General features: G+C 48.7%; 1 protein-coding gene, 3 non-coding genes and 2 pseudogenes across 4 annotated transcripts; all 6 read left to right on the top strand.

Annotated features, from left to right (window-relative positions):
* The first annotated feature begins 4,197 nt into the window (after positions 1-4,197).
* Positions 4,198-6,368, top strand: LOC144098159 (uncharacterized; annotated as a pseudogene).
* TRNAS-AGA (transfer RNA serine (anticodon AGA)) lies at positions 5,599-5,680 on the top strand. Its single transcript has one exon. It is a non-coding gene; the product is annotated as a tRNA-Ser (tRNA).
* A 724-nt stretch (positions 6,369-7,092) lies between the features above and the next one.
* Positions 7,093-10,883, top strand: LOC144098158 (uncharacterized; annotated as a pseudogene).
* Positions 10,884-11,018: 135 nt separating this feature from the next.
* TRNAT-UGU (transfer RNA threonine (anticodon UGU)) lies at positions 11,019-11,100 on the top strand. The gene has a single exon. It is a non-coding gene; the product is annotated as a tRNA-Thr (tRNA).
* Positions 11,101-11,242: 142 nt separating this feature from the next.
* LOC144098156 (uncharacterized) lies at positions 11,243-12,433 on the top strand. Its single transcript, XM_077630683.1, has one exon. It carries the CDS (start codon positions 11,243-11,245, stop codon positions 12,431-12,433), a length of 1,191 nt encoding a protein of 396 aa, XP_077486809.1.
* Positions 12,434-16,115: 3,682 nt separating this feature from the next.
* On the top strand, positions 16,116-16,197 carry TRNAS-AGA (transfer RNA serine (anticodon AGA)). The gene has a single exon. It is a non-coding gene; the product is annotated as a tRNA-Ser (tRNA).
* Positions 16,198-20,285: the final 4,088 nt, after the last annotated feature.

Raw genomic sequence — 20,285 nt, 5'->3', positions numbered from 1 at the left:
TGCTTATTTTGCCGACAGGTCGTATAGTTTTCAATACAGTTTTTCTTCACGCTGACGTCCGTGCACGACCGTATCGCGTCGAAGATTTCCGTGACGTGTTGGCTAACCTCAAGTTGCTCCCTGACGTAACCGCCTTGGGGGCGTATCGGATGAGTCACGTCTGGGCGGTGACTTACGAGAGTGCTCATGCTGTCAAGAAGATGCTCGACGCTGGTAAAATTCAAGTCAAGGAACGTCGGTGTTTGATAATTGATCCAGCAAACCAAGATGTTCGAGTAAAGATTCACTGGTTGCTTCCCGGAGTGCCAGATGAAGACGTGCGAGCGGCCTTTGTGCCGTACGGGAAAGTAACTGAGGTCAAGGCTGAGCGTTGGCGGGTACAAGGCGTCACCGATAAAGGGTCGACAACGCGCCTGGTGTCTCTTTCGCTGAAAGCGGGAGTCAAGCTGGATGATTTGCCGCATCAGGTGAGCATTGCTGGTGAATTGGTCCTGGCTGTGGTACCGGGCAGGGCTCCCCTCTGCTTTCGCCGCCGTGGCAAGGGTCATGATCGGCGTGAATGCAAAATTCCGCGGTGTGGTGCGTGCCGTCGTGTCGGGCATGAGGAGAGTGAGTGTGCGCGAACGTATGTTAGCGTGACCGGGCGCTCTCCCAACGAAGCAGCGTTCGAGCTGATGATGGACGAGGTTGACGCCGAAGAAGCAGCGACGGGAAGGGGAGACAACGTTTTGGAGACACTGGTGCCCCATGCAACCAGTGTCGAAGAGGGGAGCGGAAGGATCGAGCCTGCATCCAGTGTCCCGCAAGCCAGTTTGCCTGATGAGAAGGCTGCTGTGTTGGAAGACGCCGCCGCCCGTCCTAATGAGGTTTCGGAGAACGCTGAAAGTCAGCAGAAGGAAATGGTGGTCTCCTTGGTTGCAAGCAGTAGTCAGGCTGGAAAGCGACCACGAGAAAATAATTCCGATGCACCGCATACTCCTGAAGACGGCGCTGAAGAACCCCTGGCGAAAGCACCTGGAGTGAGGCGTCCGTCTTTCAAGCCGAGGCCTACCGTTCCACCCGACCCGCGGCAGGCGGCCAAGCCGTCATCGAAGTTCGGTCGACCGCGTGCACCTGGGTGCCTTCGCGTGCAGCGGGAGCATCGACGGACCACAGGCAGCGCCGCCTTTCAAGTTGCCTAGTCGGCGCAACCGTAGTCTGTTGTGAGTTCAGCGACGTTTCTGCACGTAGCCTCCTTGTTCACAAAGTAAACAATAGGCGGTACAATTTGCTTTAAAAAGAAAAAAATGTTGAGGAAAAAAGATGCACCATTACGTATAGCAACGCTTAACGTGAGAGGCCTAGCCGCAAAGTGGCGGCAGTATTAAGTAAATCGCCTTCTACTAGAAAATGACATCGACATTGCAGCTATACAAGAGACAAAAGTAGAGACAAGCTATACAAGAGACAAAACTGAAGAGCAAACTGACCGCATGTTGTTAACTTTTCGATCCCGCTATGACATCTGTGTGAGTCATGCCGTTGGCACTTCTGGGAGTGTTTTGCTTTTGATGCGAAACTCAATTGGTATTGTTGTAGAGTGTGTAAAAGTAGACGCAAGTCGTTGTCTTATTGTTTGCAATTTTTTCTTTGCTCAGATGAAATGGCGTGTGATCGGTATATATGCCCCGAACAAGCAACAAGAGCGCAGAGTTTTCTTCGAGGAACTTGAGCCCCATGTCAGTGCAGAGCGAAATTCTGTTTTATTCGGTGACTGTGTTTGTATGCCTGAAGATAGGGCAAGAAGGCAACCTGTGCGCTAACGCAGCGCTCTTTACTTGAACACGTTGGCCACAGAGCAAAGGTTATAAGATGTATTCATTTTCGCTCTCAGCGCAACACGAACGGGACACAAGACGAAGGACTAGCACAAACAGGCGCTGACTATCAACGGGTTTTTTATTGAAGAACGAAAAGCGTGTAAATACAAGAAGTGAACTACTTATCAATCAACAAAAGTTATCTGGAAGGCACTTGGGAGGTCAGATAGCTCAATTCCCTCTCGTATAACGTTATGGAAGGGCTGCTGATACATTTTGCGCCGTTGTGGTAAATATAAAAAGCTTCCATTACTTCGCGTGTAAATTTATTGTTTTGTCGGAACAGGATGCGCGTGTTCCTGTAATCGGGAACACATTGGAACTTTTTGCACTGGAAAGACGCCTGGGCAAGGGGGTCCCCTTTTGCTCTCCTTTCTGCATGATCCTTTTCATGCCAGCATTGGCATTGCCTGCTGTGGTAGCCTGTGTGAGACAGGGGGTCATTTTTCCTGGTGTTTTCATGCTCCATCAAGCGTTTGTTAACGCGCCTGCCAGTCTGGCAATGTACAGTACTCACGGATTGAAATAGGACATTCGGAGCGCTAGCCTTGCAGTGCCACGCAGGCATGTGGTAAACCACAGGCCGGCTGATTGGCTACTGAAAGGAACAATTCTGCTTTGTAGATGTTCTCCCTCTCACGCCATACCACAATGCACCACCTTGGTTCCATGAGCGTCTACGGGCGGCGCTCCATGAAGCGACGGCCACGCGCTCCGAATGTCCTATTTCAATCCGTGAGTACTGTACATGGCACCGCAGGAGCAGGAGCGCTCAGAGCGAAAATGAACACTTACCAACTCGCCCAAATTTCCGCCTTGCTATAAGATGTATGTTTGCTATTATCGAATTCTAGTCTGCCACAGTACACTCATTTCCAGCGCGATTCTCACGCTAGTCTTGATAGGGCTTACATATCCGTCGCGCTCGTGCCACTGTGTACCCAGTACATGATGAAACACGTGTCATTCAGTGACCATAGCCTGGCTATGTTTACATTAGGTACAAAACAAAGGAATTCGCGCTTTAACTGACATCTTTGGAAGATGAATAACAAACTTCTCGAAGACGAGACCTTCGTTAGAAAGGCGCAAGATAGTATACGGGAAATACTGACAAGTGGAGCTAATAGTTTTGTTTGCGCGTGGTAGTGTTTCAAAGAAAACGTTAAGATAAGCGCAATCGAACACAGTACTGCGAAACAACACAGGAGAAAACAGGCAGAGAAGCAATTACAATGCCAGCTGGATTTGTTACTCAGTCAAGAATGTGCGCAGCCGGGACTGCGCAGTACAGAAATCAGAGAAGTTCGTAGGCAGCTGGAAGTGCTGGACGATGATAAGTATAAGGTAGCAGTTATAAGGGCACGGGCAGAAAAGCTTTGGGTTAGTGAAATGTCAACGAAGCGGGCACTTGCGGATGAAAAGAGCTACGAAGCGAAAAATGATATCCAAGAGATAAGGCTCGAAAATGCAGTCACCCGAGGCAAGGAAATGATTAAAAGAGCCTTTGTCGAACACTACAGCGAATTATTTGCGTGCGGAAACAAACTTGCAGAGGGTTTTGAAAGCACGTTTTTGTTGCTCATGCCAAAACTCAACGAAGAAAGGAAATCATTTCTAGAAGTTCCAGTTACAATCCAAGAAATTGAAAAAGCCATAGATGATCTTAGTCCGGGCAAGACGCCTGGTCAAGACGGTTTGAGCGCGGCTTTCTCTAAGACGTTCCGAGAAGAAGTGGCAGAGGCATTACACGCTGTTTTAATGGAGGCGTACGAAAAGAAAGAGCTGCCACCGTCTTTCCGGCGAGCGCATATAGTACTAATTCCTAACAGTAATGATCGCGAGAAGCAGCAATTGGTTTCGTCTTTCAAGCCTATAACGTTAACGACTATGGATTATAAAATCTATATGAAGGTGCTAGCAAGTAGATTGCAAACTGCCATCAAAGATGTTGTGGGGCCACATCAGACTTGTGACATCAAACGAAGGTCAATAATCACTAACATTCGCATTATGAGAAGCATTTTAGAGTGTTGTGACGTTTTCTCAAGGCGAGCAGCTGTGTTACAGGTTTACCTTGAAAAAGCTTTCGATCGCATCCATCACGAAACACTTTTCAGCATATTTGAATATGTAAACTTTGGCTCAGTGATTTCGGATGGTGTGAGAATGGCATACAAGGGGTGTTTCGTCAATATTGTAGTCAACAAAGAACTCACTCGAAATCCATTCCTTTGTCAGGCAAGGGTGCCCCTTATCCCCCTTGCTATTTTCCATCTATCGGGAGCTATTTTGCTTGAAAGTGCTGCACAATGGAAAGGTTAGAGGCTTCCAGTTAATGTCAACAGAAGTGAAGGTGCTTTCGTATGCTGATGATATTGCTATTAATTGCAAGGACAAGGAAAGTGTCAAGGAGGCCCTGAACGTTGCCACAGCATACTGCAGATGTACCGGCAGTGTTATAAACTGGAACAAATGCCTGGGTTTCTGGCAGGGGGAGTGGGAAGACTCTCCTTCCTTATTTCAAAATGTTCAGTGGTCAGACGTGCCTACAAAGTATCTAGGCGTACCAATTCAGCACTGCAAGGACACGACACAGTATTGGCGAGAAGAAACTGAGCATGTGCGTTCGAAAACAACTAAATGGGGTGGCAGGGATTTTTCAATTTTTTGCTCGCGCAACAGTGTGTAACCTTTTCCTTGTCGCAAAAGTATGGTACGTGCTGCAAGCGATGTTCATGACAAGCATGTGGGTTCAGAAGCTGCACAGAGTGTTAGCTGTGTTTGTGTGGCGATCAACATGGGAGCGCACGAGCCGGACAAACTTGTTTCGCTCAGTGCACTTGCACTCTTGCACTTTTGTTTTTAAGGCAAGTTGTCTCGAGATTCATTTTCCTGCGAGACCAAAAGGATCCCTCTTTGAGGACAGTGATGCAAGTGCGGCTGCAAAACTTTTTACCCGAATTTCTGGTTTGTACGCAAGGGTTTTATCGTCGAGGTGTGCAGGGGTATTTGCGTGAAGTGGTTGGAGCTTTTCAAATACTGAAAGTGCGTTTCCCGATGCAGTATCTTAGTGGCGCAAAACGTAGGCGGCTCTATACGAACCTTTCAGATTTGATGTTGCCAGTGCCCATTTATCGCATACTGAATGGTGATGGTCAGGGTGGGGATGTTCTTAAAAGAGTGAAGAAGATGATCGGTGAAAACTTTCTGTTACCACTGACATAGTGGCACACTGCCCGTGAAGCCATGGTTGGAAGAGAAGGGGATATATGTCCCATGGGGCACAAACTGTTTAATGTGCCGCAAGCCAGAAACTGTAGACCATTTATTCTTGGACTGTTGGGATGCAGTCTTTCTTTGGGACATCCTGCAAAGGACGCAAAAGAAAGACCTTCCAATACCGCCGCATGGCATCCGTTTTTTGCCAGTTGATAACGAAGACTGTGCACCGTATGATTTTTTCATGCTGTTGGTACTGCATGATGCATGGTAGACACGAATGGGTGTCCATCATGCAGATGAAAATGTACGACCTGCTAGAGAGTACTTTGTTGAGAGCATTGATTACTGAGAGATATCTATAAGGAAAAAGCTGACAAACCAGAAAGGTACATTCTATTGAATGAACTTGTTGCCCTGAAAGGGTTTTAACAGACCAGTGCTGTCTTTGTTGAGATAGCTCCTTTTAATGTCTTGTATTTGTTTTTCCTGCCTAGACGGCAATGAAGAAAAAAACGCAGTCGTGGCCGAGCGGTTAAGGCGATGGACTAGAAATTCATTGGGGTCTCCCCGCACAGGTACGAATCCTGTCGACTGCGTGTCCGGACGAGCGGTGGTTCCGTTTTTTTATTCAGATATAGATCATACGTCACAAGAAGTGGAGCAATTGCGCCATAGCCTGGACAACCGCAGTCGTGGGCGAGCATTCTGCTTCCGGCCGCCGAGGCGAATGGACGCGTTATCATGAGCTCCGTCGGAGCGGTGTTAGCGGCTCTGGCGAGCCGCGGAAACAGGATTGCTACTGAAGATAGCGAAGCAGGCTACGAAGTTTTGCTGCCCCACCTCCCAACAGGTCGTATTGTTTTTAATACTGTACATTTGCACGGTGATGTTCGAGCGCGGCCGTTTAGAGTCGAAATCTACAGGGACGCCCTTGCCCGTTTGGAACTGCTTCCCGAGGTCGTGGCCTTGGGGGCGTTTCAAATGAATCATGTGTGGGCGGTCACGTTTAAGAACTCTGATGCAGTAAAGAAAATGCTCGCTGCCGGCAGCATTAGCGTCAAGGAGCACCGGTGTCTCGTGATCGATCCCAACAAGCAAAAGGTTCGTGTTAAAAAGCACTCGGTTCTTCCCAACGTGACTGACGAAGAAGTGCGTGCGGCCTTCCTGCTGTATGGTGAGGTGACCGAGCTCTCAAAGGAGCGCTGGCCTGTGCTCGGCGTAACGGGAAAAAGGGTCAACAACCCGAGTCCTAAGCCTGAATTTGAAGTCGAGCATCACCGTTAAGGACATACCTCTCCAGCTGCATATTGCCGGTGAACCTGCGCTTTTGGTAGTCGCTGGGACCCCCCCCCCCCCCCTCTGCCTTCGATGCCAAGGGAATGGCCACATTCGTCGCGACTGTCGAGTACCTCGGTGCTTGCGATGTCGCCGGCTTTGTCATGACGAAAGCCAATGTGTACCGACGTACGCGAGCGTGACAAGACCTGCAAGGAATATTGACGTCGTTGAACATGTCATGGACGAGCTGGAGGCTGAGGAAGTGTCAGGGCCAGCTGGAGGGAGAGCAGCAGCCGAGGAGAAGAGCGCTCAACCTTCAAGCGTTGAGCATAGCGAGAGAAGTTCGGTCTAGCCTCCTGAAGTGGTACAAAACGACCCTGAGGAGACGGCAAGCGAAGAGAAGCGGCCTACTGTTAAAACTCTTATGAGCCCCCAGTGCAGGAGTCGCACATAGGACAAGAGAATAATGATATCGCAATGGTAAACGCTGCGGTTTTAGCTACAAAGCGCGCTCACCTTGAAACAGTGCAGGATGACCAACCAACAGACGGCGCACCATCGGAGGAGCCGCCCACCAAAGCGGCGCCGACGCGATGGGCGCCCTTCAAACCAAAGTCAATTATTCCACCAGATAGAAGACCAGCGGAAGCGGCACCTAAATAGCGCTGCAACTGCGGTAACGTGCTGCCTTCGGGTTCGGATCAACGTGCAACGGTGCCGAAGATAAGCCATGGAAGGGAACTCTGCGCGTGACCGTCAAACTTTGGCCGTGGACTGTGAAAGTGCCAGGCTCAGCTTAAGGCCCGCGAAGCCCCAGCGTACGGAACCCTCTGCAGCGTCGGGGTGTCCTGAGGTGGGCACCGCTCGAACTGTGGGTGCTTTTGAAAATGATGATGAAGCAAAGTTCACCTGCCACTGCGCGTAGCCACGCTGAACGTGCGGCGACTGGCGGCGAGGAAACGCCAGTGCCAGGTAAGTCGCCTCTTCCTAGGAAATGAATTGGATGTAGTCGCATTGCAAGAAACAAAGATTGAGAGCTAGGAACACACAGAGCGCATGGATGAAAATTTTCGGTCCCGATACAGTGTCGGTATATGTCACGCGGTTGGAAAATCCGGGGGTTGTGCGTTATTTCTGAGGAATAATGTGGGCATTGCAAATAAAACAGTTGTTGCGTCCGAAGGAGGACGGTTACTGGTTGTGGATTTTAGCTTTTCTGGATATGCTTGGAGAGTGATTTGTGTCTACGCTCGTGTCATTAGGAGCGTATTAGTTTGAAAATGTTGAGCTGCATTTGAACTGTGAGAAAAGTGTCGTGCTGATGGGTGACTTTAACTGCGTTTGTATGCCAGAGGATCGAGTGCCGAAATCCCCGGTGCGTGATCAGAGCGCAAAGCACTTGGATGCAATAATTCAAGAACACGACATGGAAGATCTTGACTGGGTGTAGTCCCATGACTCGCAGCCATGCTTTACGCACTTCCAACGCGGCAGCAATGCGAGGCTAGATAAGAGTGTACGTAAGCATAGGATTTGTGCCCGTGTGTAGCAAATATGAAGTTGAAGCTAGCAAAGCTATTACAGGGGCTAGTTGGTTGATCATACTGGGAACAAATGCGCTACAAGCGACACAAAGGACACATACACACGGCACAAGCGCTTGTGCCGTGTGTATGTGTCCTTTGTGTCACTTGTAGCGCATTTGTTTTCAGTATGAAATTGAATACGTTTCACTCAGCGACCACAGCCTTGTGATGGTAACCTTTGGGAACAGAGCCGTTAAGACCCGCTTCAACTGGAAACTTTGGAAACTAAATGTGAATTTGCTAGAAGACGAAGCCTACGTTGAACAAGTTAAAAAAGAAGTGACTAAAAGTGTCGTCCGTCCAGTCAGGAAGCTGTGCAGATAAGTGAGAAAACTTTAAGATCATCGTCAAGATGATAGCGATAGAAAGGGGAACTATCCTTTATCAAGATCAAAAGAAAAGAATCAAAGAATTGCAGTGCCAATTAAACTTTTTGACATGCATGAAAACAGCGACGCCTGGGTTGCACATAAAAGAAATCCGAGAAGTTAAAAGCCAGTTAGAAGCTCTGGAAACATAAGTACCGGGCGGCTGTGATAAGGACGCGCGCTGAAAAGCTATGGGCGGGAGAAACTCCCAATAAGCGTGCGTAGTGCGATGAAAGAAGGTATGCTGCACAAAATGAAATCCGACAGATCCGTTACCGTAACAGAATAACGACTGATAAAGGAGAAACTCGGCAGACGTTTGTCGACCATTACAAAGAGCTGATAGGGAATGAAAGAAGCGTGAAGAGCAGGCAGTGGGACGATTTTTTTGCAGCTCATGCCTCGATTAGACGAGGAGACACAGGCTCGCCTAGAACGGCCTATTAGTTTAGAGGAGATTCAGAAGGCCATAGATGAATTACCACTTGGGAAAACACCGGGGCCGGATGGTCTAGGGGCTGCTTTTTGTATAGCATTCACAGAAGAAGTCAGCTTGGTTTTATATGAAATGATCTCAGAAGCATATAGAGTGAATCAAATGCCACCTTCCTTACGCACTGCTCACATAGTATTGATCCCTAAAACAGATGACAGAGAGAAATTGCAGTCAGTGGAGGCTTATCGTCCGGTAACCCTCACAAATAAGATCTATATGCAAATTCAAGGACGAAGGCTGCAGAGTGTGATCACGAAGCTCGTTGGACCGCACCAAAAATGCGGAGTGAAAGGCCGTACAATTTGCACGAATGTACACGTTGCTCGGAGTATTCTTGAATGCTGTGATGTCTTCGGGGGCCGGGTCGCAATGATGCAGCTAGACCTGTCGAAGGCGTTTGATCGCGTGGCACACGATGTCTTGTTCTCGGTCCTGCAACAAGAGAATGTGGGAAGTGTAATACAAGATGGCCTTAAGATGGTTTACAGCAACTGTTCTGTCCACATCATTGTCAATAAGAACCTGAGTGAAGCCGTCCCTCTGCGTTCCTCCGTTAGGCAAGGATGCCCACTTTCACCCTTGCTGTTTGCGCTTTATCTCGAGCCCTTCTGTTTAAATCTTATTAACAGCGAGCGAATGAATGGCGTCGGGTTTCAGTCATCTAATGTTAAAATTCTAGCGTATGCAGACGACATAGCTGTATTTTGCAGTGACCGCGAAAGTGCTCAGGAAACTGTTGGTGTCGCCAAACGATTTTGCCAGCTAACAGGTGCTGAGATTAATTGGGAGAAGAGTTTCGGCTTTTGTCATGGAAGCTGGGATATTACACCGCCGGCGTTCGCGAATTTGCAGTGGACAACCGTGCCAGCAAGCTACTTGGGTGTGCCTCTAGCGCACTATGACAACAGCGCTGATTATTGGAATGAGGTGACGCCAAAAGTAAAGGAAAAAGCAAGGGCATGGCAAGGACGAAACTTGTCGATGTTTGCGAGGGCAACAGTTTGCAACACGTTTTTAATCGCGAAGGTGTGGTATGTTTTGCAGTTTTTGGCTATGTCGCGTGTAAATGTCCAAAAAATGCATAGGGTGTTTGCTGTATTTATCTGGAGTTCAAGTTGGGAGAGGGTTAAGAGAACCAATTTGTTTTGAGCTGTTCAAGGTGGCGGTGTTGGTCTCGCACATTAGTTTGTTCGCCAGCTTTTGTCGCGATTTATGTTTGAGGGATCAGAACGACCTCTTTTTGTGTTCCATGATGCAGGTTCGTCTGAGCAGGGCTCTGCCAGATTTTATAGTGTCTACTGTGAGACTGCCAACTTATGGTGATAGAGGTTACTTGAGAGAGGTTGTGGACTCTGTGCGATTCCTTAAGGTTCGGTTTTCACTAGAGTACCTTAGCGCCGTAAAGAAAAAAAAGTTGTACAGGGATCTGATAGACATCATAATGCCTGTGCCTCTGTACCGTACAATAAATTCTGGAGGCGCCGGGCGAGATGTTCTAAAAAGAATTAAAAAGATGCCAGTCAAGGCAAGCACAAAAACATTCTTTTTCAAATTACACACGAGCATTTTGCCGGTTAAGACGTGGCTTGCAGACAAAGGTATATTTGTACCATGGACAACGAAATGCTTGCTTTACAAAAAGCCTGAAACTATAGAACACGTGTTCATTGAATGCTGGGACCCGTTTATTTATTGGGACGTCTTACAACGGACACTAAAAAAAGAATTACCCATAACACCAATTGGCATTCGCTACTTACCGGTAGACATAGATGACACAGGCGTCCCTTACGACATGATTATGCTTCTGGGCCTACATAGTTTATGGAAAACTCGAATGGCTGTCTGGAATGCTGATGTTGTTATTCAATCTGTAAGAGAGAACTTTCTGGAGGGTGTGTGTTACATACGAGATGTGTACCGGGCACAGGCAAACCCGCCTGCATGGTTGAGTGTGCTCGATGAATTGGTGCAACTCAAGAAATTTTTAATTGTGACCGGCCAAAACAGGCCGCGTTGTTTTAGAAAAAAAAAAGCAATCGTGAGCGAGCGGTTAAGGCGATGGACTTGACAGCCATTGGGGGCTCCCCTCACAGGTTCGAATCCTGTCGACTGCGTGCCCGGACGAGCGGTGGTTCCGTTTTTTATTCAGATGTAGGTCATACGTCAGAAGAAGTGGAGCAATTGTGCCGTAGTCCGGACAACGGCTGTCGTGGGCGAGCGGTTATGGCGATGGACTTGTAATCCATTGGGGTCTCCCCGCACAGGTTCGAATCCTGTCGACTGCGTGCCCGGACAAGTGGTGGTTCCGTTTTTTATTCAGATATAGGTCATACGTCACAAGAAGCGGAACAATTGCGCTATAGCCTGGACAACCGCAGCCGTGGGCGAGCGATTCAGCTTCCGGCCACGCTTGTGAACGGACGTGTGATGACGGGCTCCATAGGAGCGGCTTCGGCGGCCATGTCCGGCCGCGGTAACAGGACTGTGGAAAAGCAAAGTGAATACCAGGTTGTTCTACCAGGCTTGCCTACAGGGCGTTTCGTTTTAAATACAGTTTTTTTGCATGCTGATGTCGCGGCAAGTCCGTACCGTGTGGAAGATTTCCGCGACGCGTTGGCGGATCAGTCGCTGCTCTCGGACGTTATCGCCCTGGGGGCGTATCACATGAGTCACGTCTGGGCCATCACTTTAAAGGATGCTGAGGCGGTAAAGCGGATTACAGGCATCGGCGAGCTACTTTTGAAAAAGCGTCGCTGCCTGGTGATTGACCCGGCGAACCAGGGCGTGCGCCTGAAGCTGCGCTGGCTTCTACACAGCGTGCCCGGCGAAGAGGTGCGAGCAGCCTTCGCACCGTATGGAAAAGTTTCGGAAACAGTCCGGAAGCGCTGGCGGGTGCATGGCATGACAGAAAAGGGCTCAACGACACGGTTGGTCACCCTAAAGATGAAAGCCGGCGTGAAATTCGACGACCTGCCACACCAGCTGAGCGTCGGCGGTGAGTTGGCCCTTGTCGTCGTTATTGGCAGGCCTCCCTTGTGCCTCCGCATTCGGAGCACCGGCCACATCCGTAAAGAGTGCCGGGCTCCACGATGTGGAGTCTGTCGACGGTTAGGCCACGAAGATGGCCAGTGTGCCCGCACATACGCGAGCATTGCTGGACCCGGGACAAGTGAGGACTCATCTGAGCTTCTAATAGACGAGGCGGATGCGGAGGAAGCAACTGGTTCTACAATGCTGAAAGTGAAACAGGATGCACCTTCCTTGTCGCTTCTAACGAAGCAGAAAGTTACGGCAGCCAGCGATGATAAGGCTAGTGAGAAAGTCGTGGATGCTCCCTCCGAAGACGACCACGATTCACAGAAAGAAATGACGAAAGTTTGCGTCGAAGCACCTGAAGGCGGGGAGTCTTCGAGGACTGATGCCATGCACGTCACCCAGGAAATGGCGGCCTCAATGGCTGGGAAACGCCCACAGGAAGAGAGCGTCGGTAAGAAGGAGCAGTACGGCGATGGCAGCGATGAGCCGCCGCCGAAAACACCTGGGATGCGATGTTCAACGTTAAAACCGCGGCCGAATTTATCGGCTGAAACACGGCAGGCGGGGAAACCGCCTCCGTAGTTGTGTGGTGCTCTGGAAGATCTGTGTGTCGGTTTTCAGCTGACTAACGTCAGGCGGCCTCAGCAACCAAGTTGGGAATGTGCGTGAAATGGGTTGCAGTGCATGGATATGCTTGCGAATGTATCCCCGCGGTTCGCTGGGAGGATGTGTGCGCTTTGGATCTTCAAACGTGGAAGGCTACATGACTGCGAAGGTGGGCAAGTACTTCTAGTGGTGACGCTTTTAACGCATGGCGCATAAGTTAGACACCACTTCGCGTAGCTACTTTGAATGTCAGAGGGCTAGGAGCTAGAAGGCGATAATGCCAGCTTAATCGGCTCCTTCTGGATAACAATATAGTAGCTTTGCAAGAGTCAAAGATAGAGACTCAAGAGCATTCTGAACGCATGGTGTCTTCTTTTCAGAAAAAATTTGATATGTGTGTATGTCATTCCGTTGGTGCATCGGGCGGATGCTTGCTATTTATTCGTAATTCGTTAGGAATAAGCGTCGAGTCAGTGTTCGCCTGTCAAAGTGGTCGTCGTTTGGTAACTGATTTCACTTTCTCGAATTTGTGTTGGCGTGTTGTGTGTTTTATGCTCCTAATTTAGAAAGCGAGCGTCAATTGTTTTTTGAGGCTCTTGAGCCATGGTTGCAGAGCGACAAGATTTTGCTTGTACTCGATGACTACAACTGTGTGTGCGCAGCTGCCGACAGAGTGAAACGCAGATCGCGAATAAACAAAAGATTCGAACTCCTGAAGACATTAGTGCATGATTACGGCCTTGAGGATGTTGGCAGAGTGTTCTCCACTGGAAACCAGCCAGAATTCACGCACTTTCAGCGGGATAGTCACGCTAGACTCGACAGGATATACGTAGATGTGGATCTTGTGCCGCTCTGCTCTGCGTACACTGTGAAACCTGTGTCTTTCAGTGACCACTGCCTAGTGAGTGCGACTTTTGGGATAAAGAAAAGAAATCAAGCTTCAGCTGACATCTATGGAAACTGAACGCAAAAATTCTTGACAATGAGGAGCTTCTTGCGGAAGTTACAACCGAGATTAAAAAGCGGCTTGCTGCGCACCCAACGAGTTTTGCAGCTGAATGGGATGGCTTCAAAGAGTGGGTAAAGATAAAAGCAATAGAAAAAAGTACTGTGATTCGTTACAAAGAGAAAGAAAAAGAAAGAGAACTGAATGCACAACTTGAGTGTTTACTGAGCATGGAAAGTATTGAGCCGGGAAACATTGCTACAGAAATACCGGACTTGAAAAGTCAGCTCGAAGGAATAGATACCGACAGGTACAGAGCGGCGGTTATACGGTCAAGGTCTGAAAAATTGTGGGCCGGCGAAGCGTCAACAAAGAGCGCTATCAGACGAAAAAAATATACGCTTGCCAGAAAGAAATTCGAAGCATCAGATATGAAGGCCGCATCGCGGAAGATGCCAACAAAATTCAACGCGCTGTAGAAGACCACTTCGAACAGCTGCTTAGCAATAAGCTTGATACTGTAGACGGCTTTCAGCAGGAGTTTTTAAGTCTGGTGCCAAGACTAAATGACGAAACTAAAGAGCGTCTAGAATTGCCTATTACTTTACAAGAGACAGAAAACGCAATTGAGGACCTACCATCTGTGAAAGCTCCTCGGCCGGACGGACTAAATGCTGTTTTCTTTCAAACTTTGAAACATGTGGTCCAGTTTTTGCTTCGTGTTATTATGGAAGCCTATGACCGAAAAAAGTTCCGTTGTCCTTCTCTACCTCCCACATTGTTTTAATCCCCAAGAGTGACGACCCGGGGAAACGAACCCTGGTTGGCTCATATCGACCGATTAGTCTCACCAACGTGGACTATGTAGTGTACATTAACATTTTATCAAAAAGAATGTAGACCATAATCACCAAACTGGTTGGGCCTCGTCAGACATGTGGCATCAAAGGTCGCAGCATTGCCACAAATACGCATGTTGCAAGAACCATATCAGTATGTGTTGACGTGGTTGATGTTCAGATAGCTATGATCGATGCAGTTAGACTTGGCGAAGGCCTTTGACCGGGTTTCCCATAAGATTATTTTTGCTTTGCTGGGTCACTGTAACCTTGGCAGCGTAATAGAGGAGGGTGTTAAAATGGCTTGCACAAACTGCAAGACCAGAATTATAGTTAATGGAGATCTCACCGATAGCATCGCAGTACGTTCATCGGTTAGGCAGGGCTGCCCACTTTCACCCCAGCTTTTGCCAATTTATTTAGAGCCACTTTTCTTATCATTCATAAACAACGACCACATCACCGGTTACAAGCTGCAGTCAGCACATATTAAAATGCTGGCATATGCTGATGATATAGCAGTGTGTTGCTCAAATAGAGAGAGCATCTGTGAAGTGACGAGTGTCGTGCAAAAATTTTGTGATCAAACAGGATGTAAGATTAATTGGGATAAGAGCTCTGGGTTTTGGCACGGTGAATGGGACGCTGCACCATAATTATTCTGTAGGCTGCGAAGGTCCACCTTACGAACACGGTACCTAGGCGTGCCGTTAGATTGCTATCGGGATCCCAGTCTGCACTGGATAGAAAAAACTTCCAGAGCAAAAGAGAAAGCCGATGCGTGGCAAGGAAGACAACTATCAATGTTTCCCCGCCTTCTATTTGCAATGTTTTTCTGACTTAAAAGCTGTGGTACCTTATGAATGTATTCTGTGCTTCGCGGACAGCTATTCGAAAAATACAGCGCGTTTTTGCTGTTTTTATTTGGGCATCGACATTTGAGAAAAGCAGCCGAACGAATTTGTTTTGTACTGTCAAATGGGGAGGAATTGGGCTGGCACACTTGTTTTTGCGTCAAGCTGTTTGGCGATTTATTTTCCTCCGTGATAAAGTGATGTCTTTCTAAGAACGGTTATGCAAGTGCGCTTGCAGAGGCTGCTGCCTGGAAGAATAGTGTCATGCGAAAACATGAAAGGTGCTGTGACTGGCTACTTGCGCGAGGTTGTTCTGTCGTGCAAGATGTTGGAAGTACGTTTCTCCCCAGATTACTTATGCAGTGTCACGGAGAAAAAATTGTGCAAAGACCTGGTTGATGTGACGCTCCCGGTACCTTTGTACCGGTAACTGGAGGCTCTGGGCAAGATGTTTGAAAGCGAGTTAAGATGATGCCCGTTAGGTCAGGAGTTAAAACATTCTTTTTCGAACTGCATACTAATACGCTCCTTTTCAAAACATGACTGAATGATAAAGGGGTCTTCGTGCCATGGACAACAAATTGTTTGTGTAAAAAACCTGGGACGATCGAGCACGTTTTCTTAGAGTGGTGGGAGCCTATCTTTCTTTGCGATGTCCTCCAAAGAACGATTAAAAAAGATATTCCCTTACACCCTTATGGAAACCGATCCCTCCCAGTCGAAAATGAGGAAGTGCCCTATGATTTGATTATGCTTCGCGGCCTCCACGATCTGTGAAAAACGCGAATGCAGGTGCGACACGCATATGTCAACATTCGGTCTGCACGTGAAAACTTCATTGAGAGTGCTGTTTATCTACGCGAAGCCTTCAGGGTGCAGCCTGACCCACCAGAGTGGGTTTCTGTGTTTGATCATTTGGTTGGTTTGAGATTTTAATTCCTCTGCACCACCTCAAGTGTGGCTGAGGTGCTTTATCTGTTGTTACTTGTGTTTTTCAAGGCAATAAAGAAAAAAAAGCAGTCGTGGCCGAGCGTTTAAGGTGATGGACTAGAAATCGATTGGGGTCTCCCCGCACAGGTTCTAATCCTGTGGACTGCGTGCCCGGACGAGCGGTGCTTCAGTTTTTTATTCAGATATGGGTCATACGTAGGAAGTAGAACAATTGCGCTATAGCCTGGACAACCGCAGTCGTGGCCGAGGGGAGATTAAACTTCCGACCAAGGAGCGTGACGGACGTGTAATGACTGGCTCCGTCGGAGCGGTTTCAGCGGCCATGTCTGGCCGCGGTAACAGGTTTACTGATGCGGAAAATGCTTACTAGGTTGTTCTGCCAGGATTGCCTACAGGGCGTTTCGTTGAAAATAGTTTTTTTTGCATGCCGACATCAAAGCCCGCCCGTACCGGTGCGAGGATTTCCGGGATGCCCTAGCTCAGCACGCGCTGCTCCCCGATGCTATCGCCCTGGGGGCGTATCGGATGAGCCACGTCTGGGCAGTCACTCTCAAGGATTCCGAAGCCGTAACGAAGATTTTTGAGCGTCGGTGAAATGCTTGTGAAAGAAAGCCGCTCCCTGGTGATTGACCCAACAAATCAGAATGTTCGACTGAAGTCACACTGGCTGCTGCACAACTTACCGCACGAAGACGTACGTGCTGCCTTTGCGCCGTACGGGAAAGTCACGCAAATCGCTCGAGAGCGTTGGCGAGTGCGGGGTGTGCTTGAAAAGGGCTCGACAACGAGGCTCGTCACACTGAAGTTGAAAGCCGGAGTTAAGCTCGACGACATGCCGCACCAGCTGAACGTTAGCGGTGAGTTGGCGGTGGTCGTCGTACCAGGCCGGCTCCCGTTATGCCTACGCTGTCGCAGTACGGGCCACATCCGAAAAGTGTCGAGTCCCACGTTGCGGAGCCTGCCAAAGGTTCGGCCACGAAGAAGGCCAATGTGCCCGCACTTATGCAAGCATTGCTGGCCCCGGGACCAGTGAAGACACGGCTGAGCTGCTAATAGACGGGGCGGACGCGGAGGACGCGGTCCGTGAAACTGGGCAGCCAGCGACAGGGGATGGACCTACGTTGACGCGCCCGACGAAGCAAGGGGGCGAAGACGTCCACCGCAGTCGCGGCGGACGTACCAGTGCAGCGTGACCTTCCAACGGAACCCCTGAGCACGCAAAAGGAAGCGACGGGAGCTGTTGCTGAGAATCCCGATAACTTGGGACTGGACAACAGCGAAGCCATGGATTTCAACCAGGAGGCTGCCGGCCTCATAGTTGGGAAGCGCTCCCACGTGGAAAGCGTCGGTGAAAAGCCACACGTAGGCGCTGGCACTGACGAGCCACCGTCGAAATCCCCGGGAATTCGGCGCTCGTCTTTGAAACCACGGCCCAACTTTGCGGGCGAGATACGGCAAGCGGGGAAGCCGCCTCCCTAGCGCAGAAATGTGTTTGTTTAAGTGTGTTCCTGTTTTCTGCGGTTGTGGTTGGAAGTACCCGGCAGAGGTAGTGCCGAGGTCTGCAACGGCCGGCGGGGAACTGCCTAGCGGTTTTCCAGGCGCCTGCAAACGGACTAATGGATTGGCGACGCCGCACAGTGCACACTGTGAGTGTAGAAGTGCTTCGTCGGTTATGGTGGGCACTGTATATCATATGTCAGCTATTCCTCACGCATGTCGATGAAGCTTGACACAGCTTTGCGCATAGCAACATTGAATGTGAGGGGTTTTGGTGCTCATAGGCGCCAATGCCAACTTAATCGTCTTCTTGCTGACAATGCGCTGGACATTGTAGCTGTACAGGAGACGAAGATTGAAAGTGAGGAGTTTACTGAGCGTATGGTGTCCACCTTTAGTGCGTTTTTTAATGTCTGTGTTTGCCATTCTTTTGGCACCTCGGGTGGGTGCGCCCTTTTTCTGCGAAATAATTTAGGCATCAGTGTGGAGTCAATTTTTTCTTGTCGAAGTGGACGCCTTCTTGTAGTTGACTTTTCCTTTTCGAAGTTATACTGGGCATTATATGAGTGTATTCACCGAACGTTGACTCTGAAAGACAGGAATTTTTTTTAACAGATTGGAGTCTTACATTGTTTGTGATAAAGTGCTGGTGCTCTTGGGCTATTTCAACTGTGTGTGTGCCGCTGCCGATCGAGTGAAGTGTCCGCCTGTGCGTGATAGGAGTGCACAATTATTAGACGCTCTGGTTAATGACAACGGCTTGAAGATATTGGCAGCATATTTACCTGCGGTAATAGACCACTATACACACACATTCAGCGTGATAGCCATGCTAGATTGGGCAGAATTTATGCATCTGTTGAACTTGTGCCCCTTTGCACAGGTTACAAAGTTGAACCTGTGGCGTTTAGTGATCATTGTCTTGTGATAGGAAGTTTCGGGGTGAAAGAAAGGTGTGCGCGCTTCAACTGGAATCTCTGGAAATTCAATGCCAAACTCTTGGAGGACGACGGATTTTTAAAAAACATCGTAAATGAAATGCAGAGGCTGCTCGAGGAGCGGCCCAGTGTTTTTGTCGTTCAGTGGGAAGACTTCAAAGAGTGGCCAAAAAGTAAAGCCACAGAAAAGTGTTGCTCCAACCGACACAAAGAAAAACAAGAAGAAAAAGCAGCGCGCGAACTGCAGTTTTAATTAAGCATGGAAAGCTCCGAGCCTGGGAGATATGCAAAAGATATAAGGGATGTGAAAAGCCAGCTTGAGACACTAGACAGTGAAAGGTACAAAGCAGCAGTTATACGCGCAAGGGCACAAAAACTGTGGGCCGGTGAAACGCCGACGAAGCGAGCCTTAACAGATGAAAAGCGGTACGCTAGACAGAAAGAAATCAGGCGGAAAAGAAATGGTGCTGAAATTTCATGTGATGCCAATCTAATCCAGCAGTCATTTCAAGAGTACTTCAACGACCTTCTTGGCAAAGTAAGAAAGATTGGCGATGCTTTCTCTTCAGATTTTTTGTCTTTCAAGTCAAGACTTGAGGATGATATAAAGGAGAGCCTTGAGGTACCCATAACTGAGAATGAAATAGAATCTGCACTTGACGACTTACAGACCGGTAAAGCTCCAGAACCTGATGGGCTGGGCGCCGAGTTTTACAAAACATTTAAGCCCATAGTCGCTCAGTTACTGTTAATAGCGCTGGATAAGGCGTATGAACGTGAGCAAGTACCGCTGTCATTCACCACATCGCACATTGTGTTCATCCCAAAATCAGATGACCCAGAGAAGCGTTTGTTGGTGGGGTCCTATCGCCCGATAAGCATCACCAACTTTGACTACAAAATATTCATGAAGGTCCTAGCTAGGAGATTCCAGAGCGTAATAACAAAATTGGTTGAAACGCACCAGACTTGCGGAATTAAAGGACGCAGCATTGCCACGAATGTACACGTCGCACGTACTGTATTGGAATGCTGTGATGCGATGGGGGACCGCATTGCTATGATGCAGCTGGATTTGGCAAAAGCCTTTGATCACGTGTCACATGATGTACTTTTTCACATACTAGAGCGCGGGAACGTTGGCCGCATTATCATAGAAGGCGTCAGAATGCATATGCAAACTGTACCACGCGCATTATTCTAAATGGTGACCTCACAGATAGGCTGGCAGTGCGTTCGTCAGTAAGGCAGGGATGCCCGCTGTCGTCCCTTTTGTTTGCGGCATACCTAGAGCCACTTTGTTTAGCTATTGCCAAAAGTGACCGCATCTCAGGCTTTCGATTGCAGTCGGCACATGACAAACTCCTAACTTATGCGGACGATATCGCAGTATTCTGTTCCAATCGAGACAGTATTACTGAAGTGATCAGTATCGTAGATAAATTTTGCAAGCAAACGGGGTGTATGATAAACTGGGACAAGAGCTCTGGATTTTGGCACGGTGACTGGGAAACGAGGCCTGATCACTTCTCCCGGCTGCGATGGTCTTGCCTGCCAACGCAATATCTCGGCGTCCCCCATAACTGTTATCGAGATCCAAATGAAAGTTGGAACGAGCAGTGCTCAAGGGCGAGGGAGAAAGCAGATGCATGGCAAGGGAGGCAATTATCAATGTTTTCACGCGCCTCCATCTGCAACCTTTTCCTTGTATCGAAAATATGGTACATGATGAATGTTCTGTGTGCGAGTCGGGCCAGCATTCAAAAGATGCATCGCGTGTTTGCTATGTTTATTTGGGCG

The sequence above is a fragment of the Amblyomma americanum genome, chromosome 7 (genome assembly GCF_052857255.1).
Source record: "Amblyomma americanum isolate KBUSLIRL-KWMA chromosome 7, ASM5285725v1, whole genome shotgun sequence".
In the NCBI taxonomy this organism is placed as follows: Eukaryota; Metazoa; Arthropoda; class Arachnida; order Ixodida; family Ixodidae; genus Amblyomma; species Amblyomma americanum.
The sequence above is the reverse complement of the archived record's forward strand: the minus strand, read 5'-3'. Positions and strand labels throughout refer to the sequence as shown.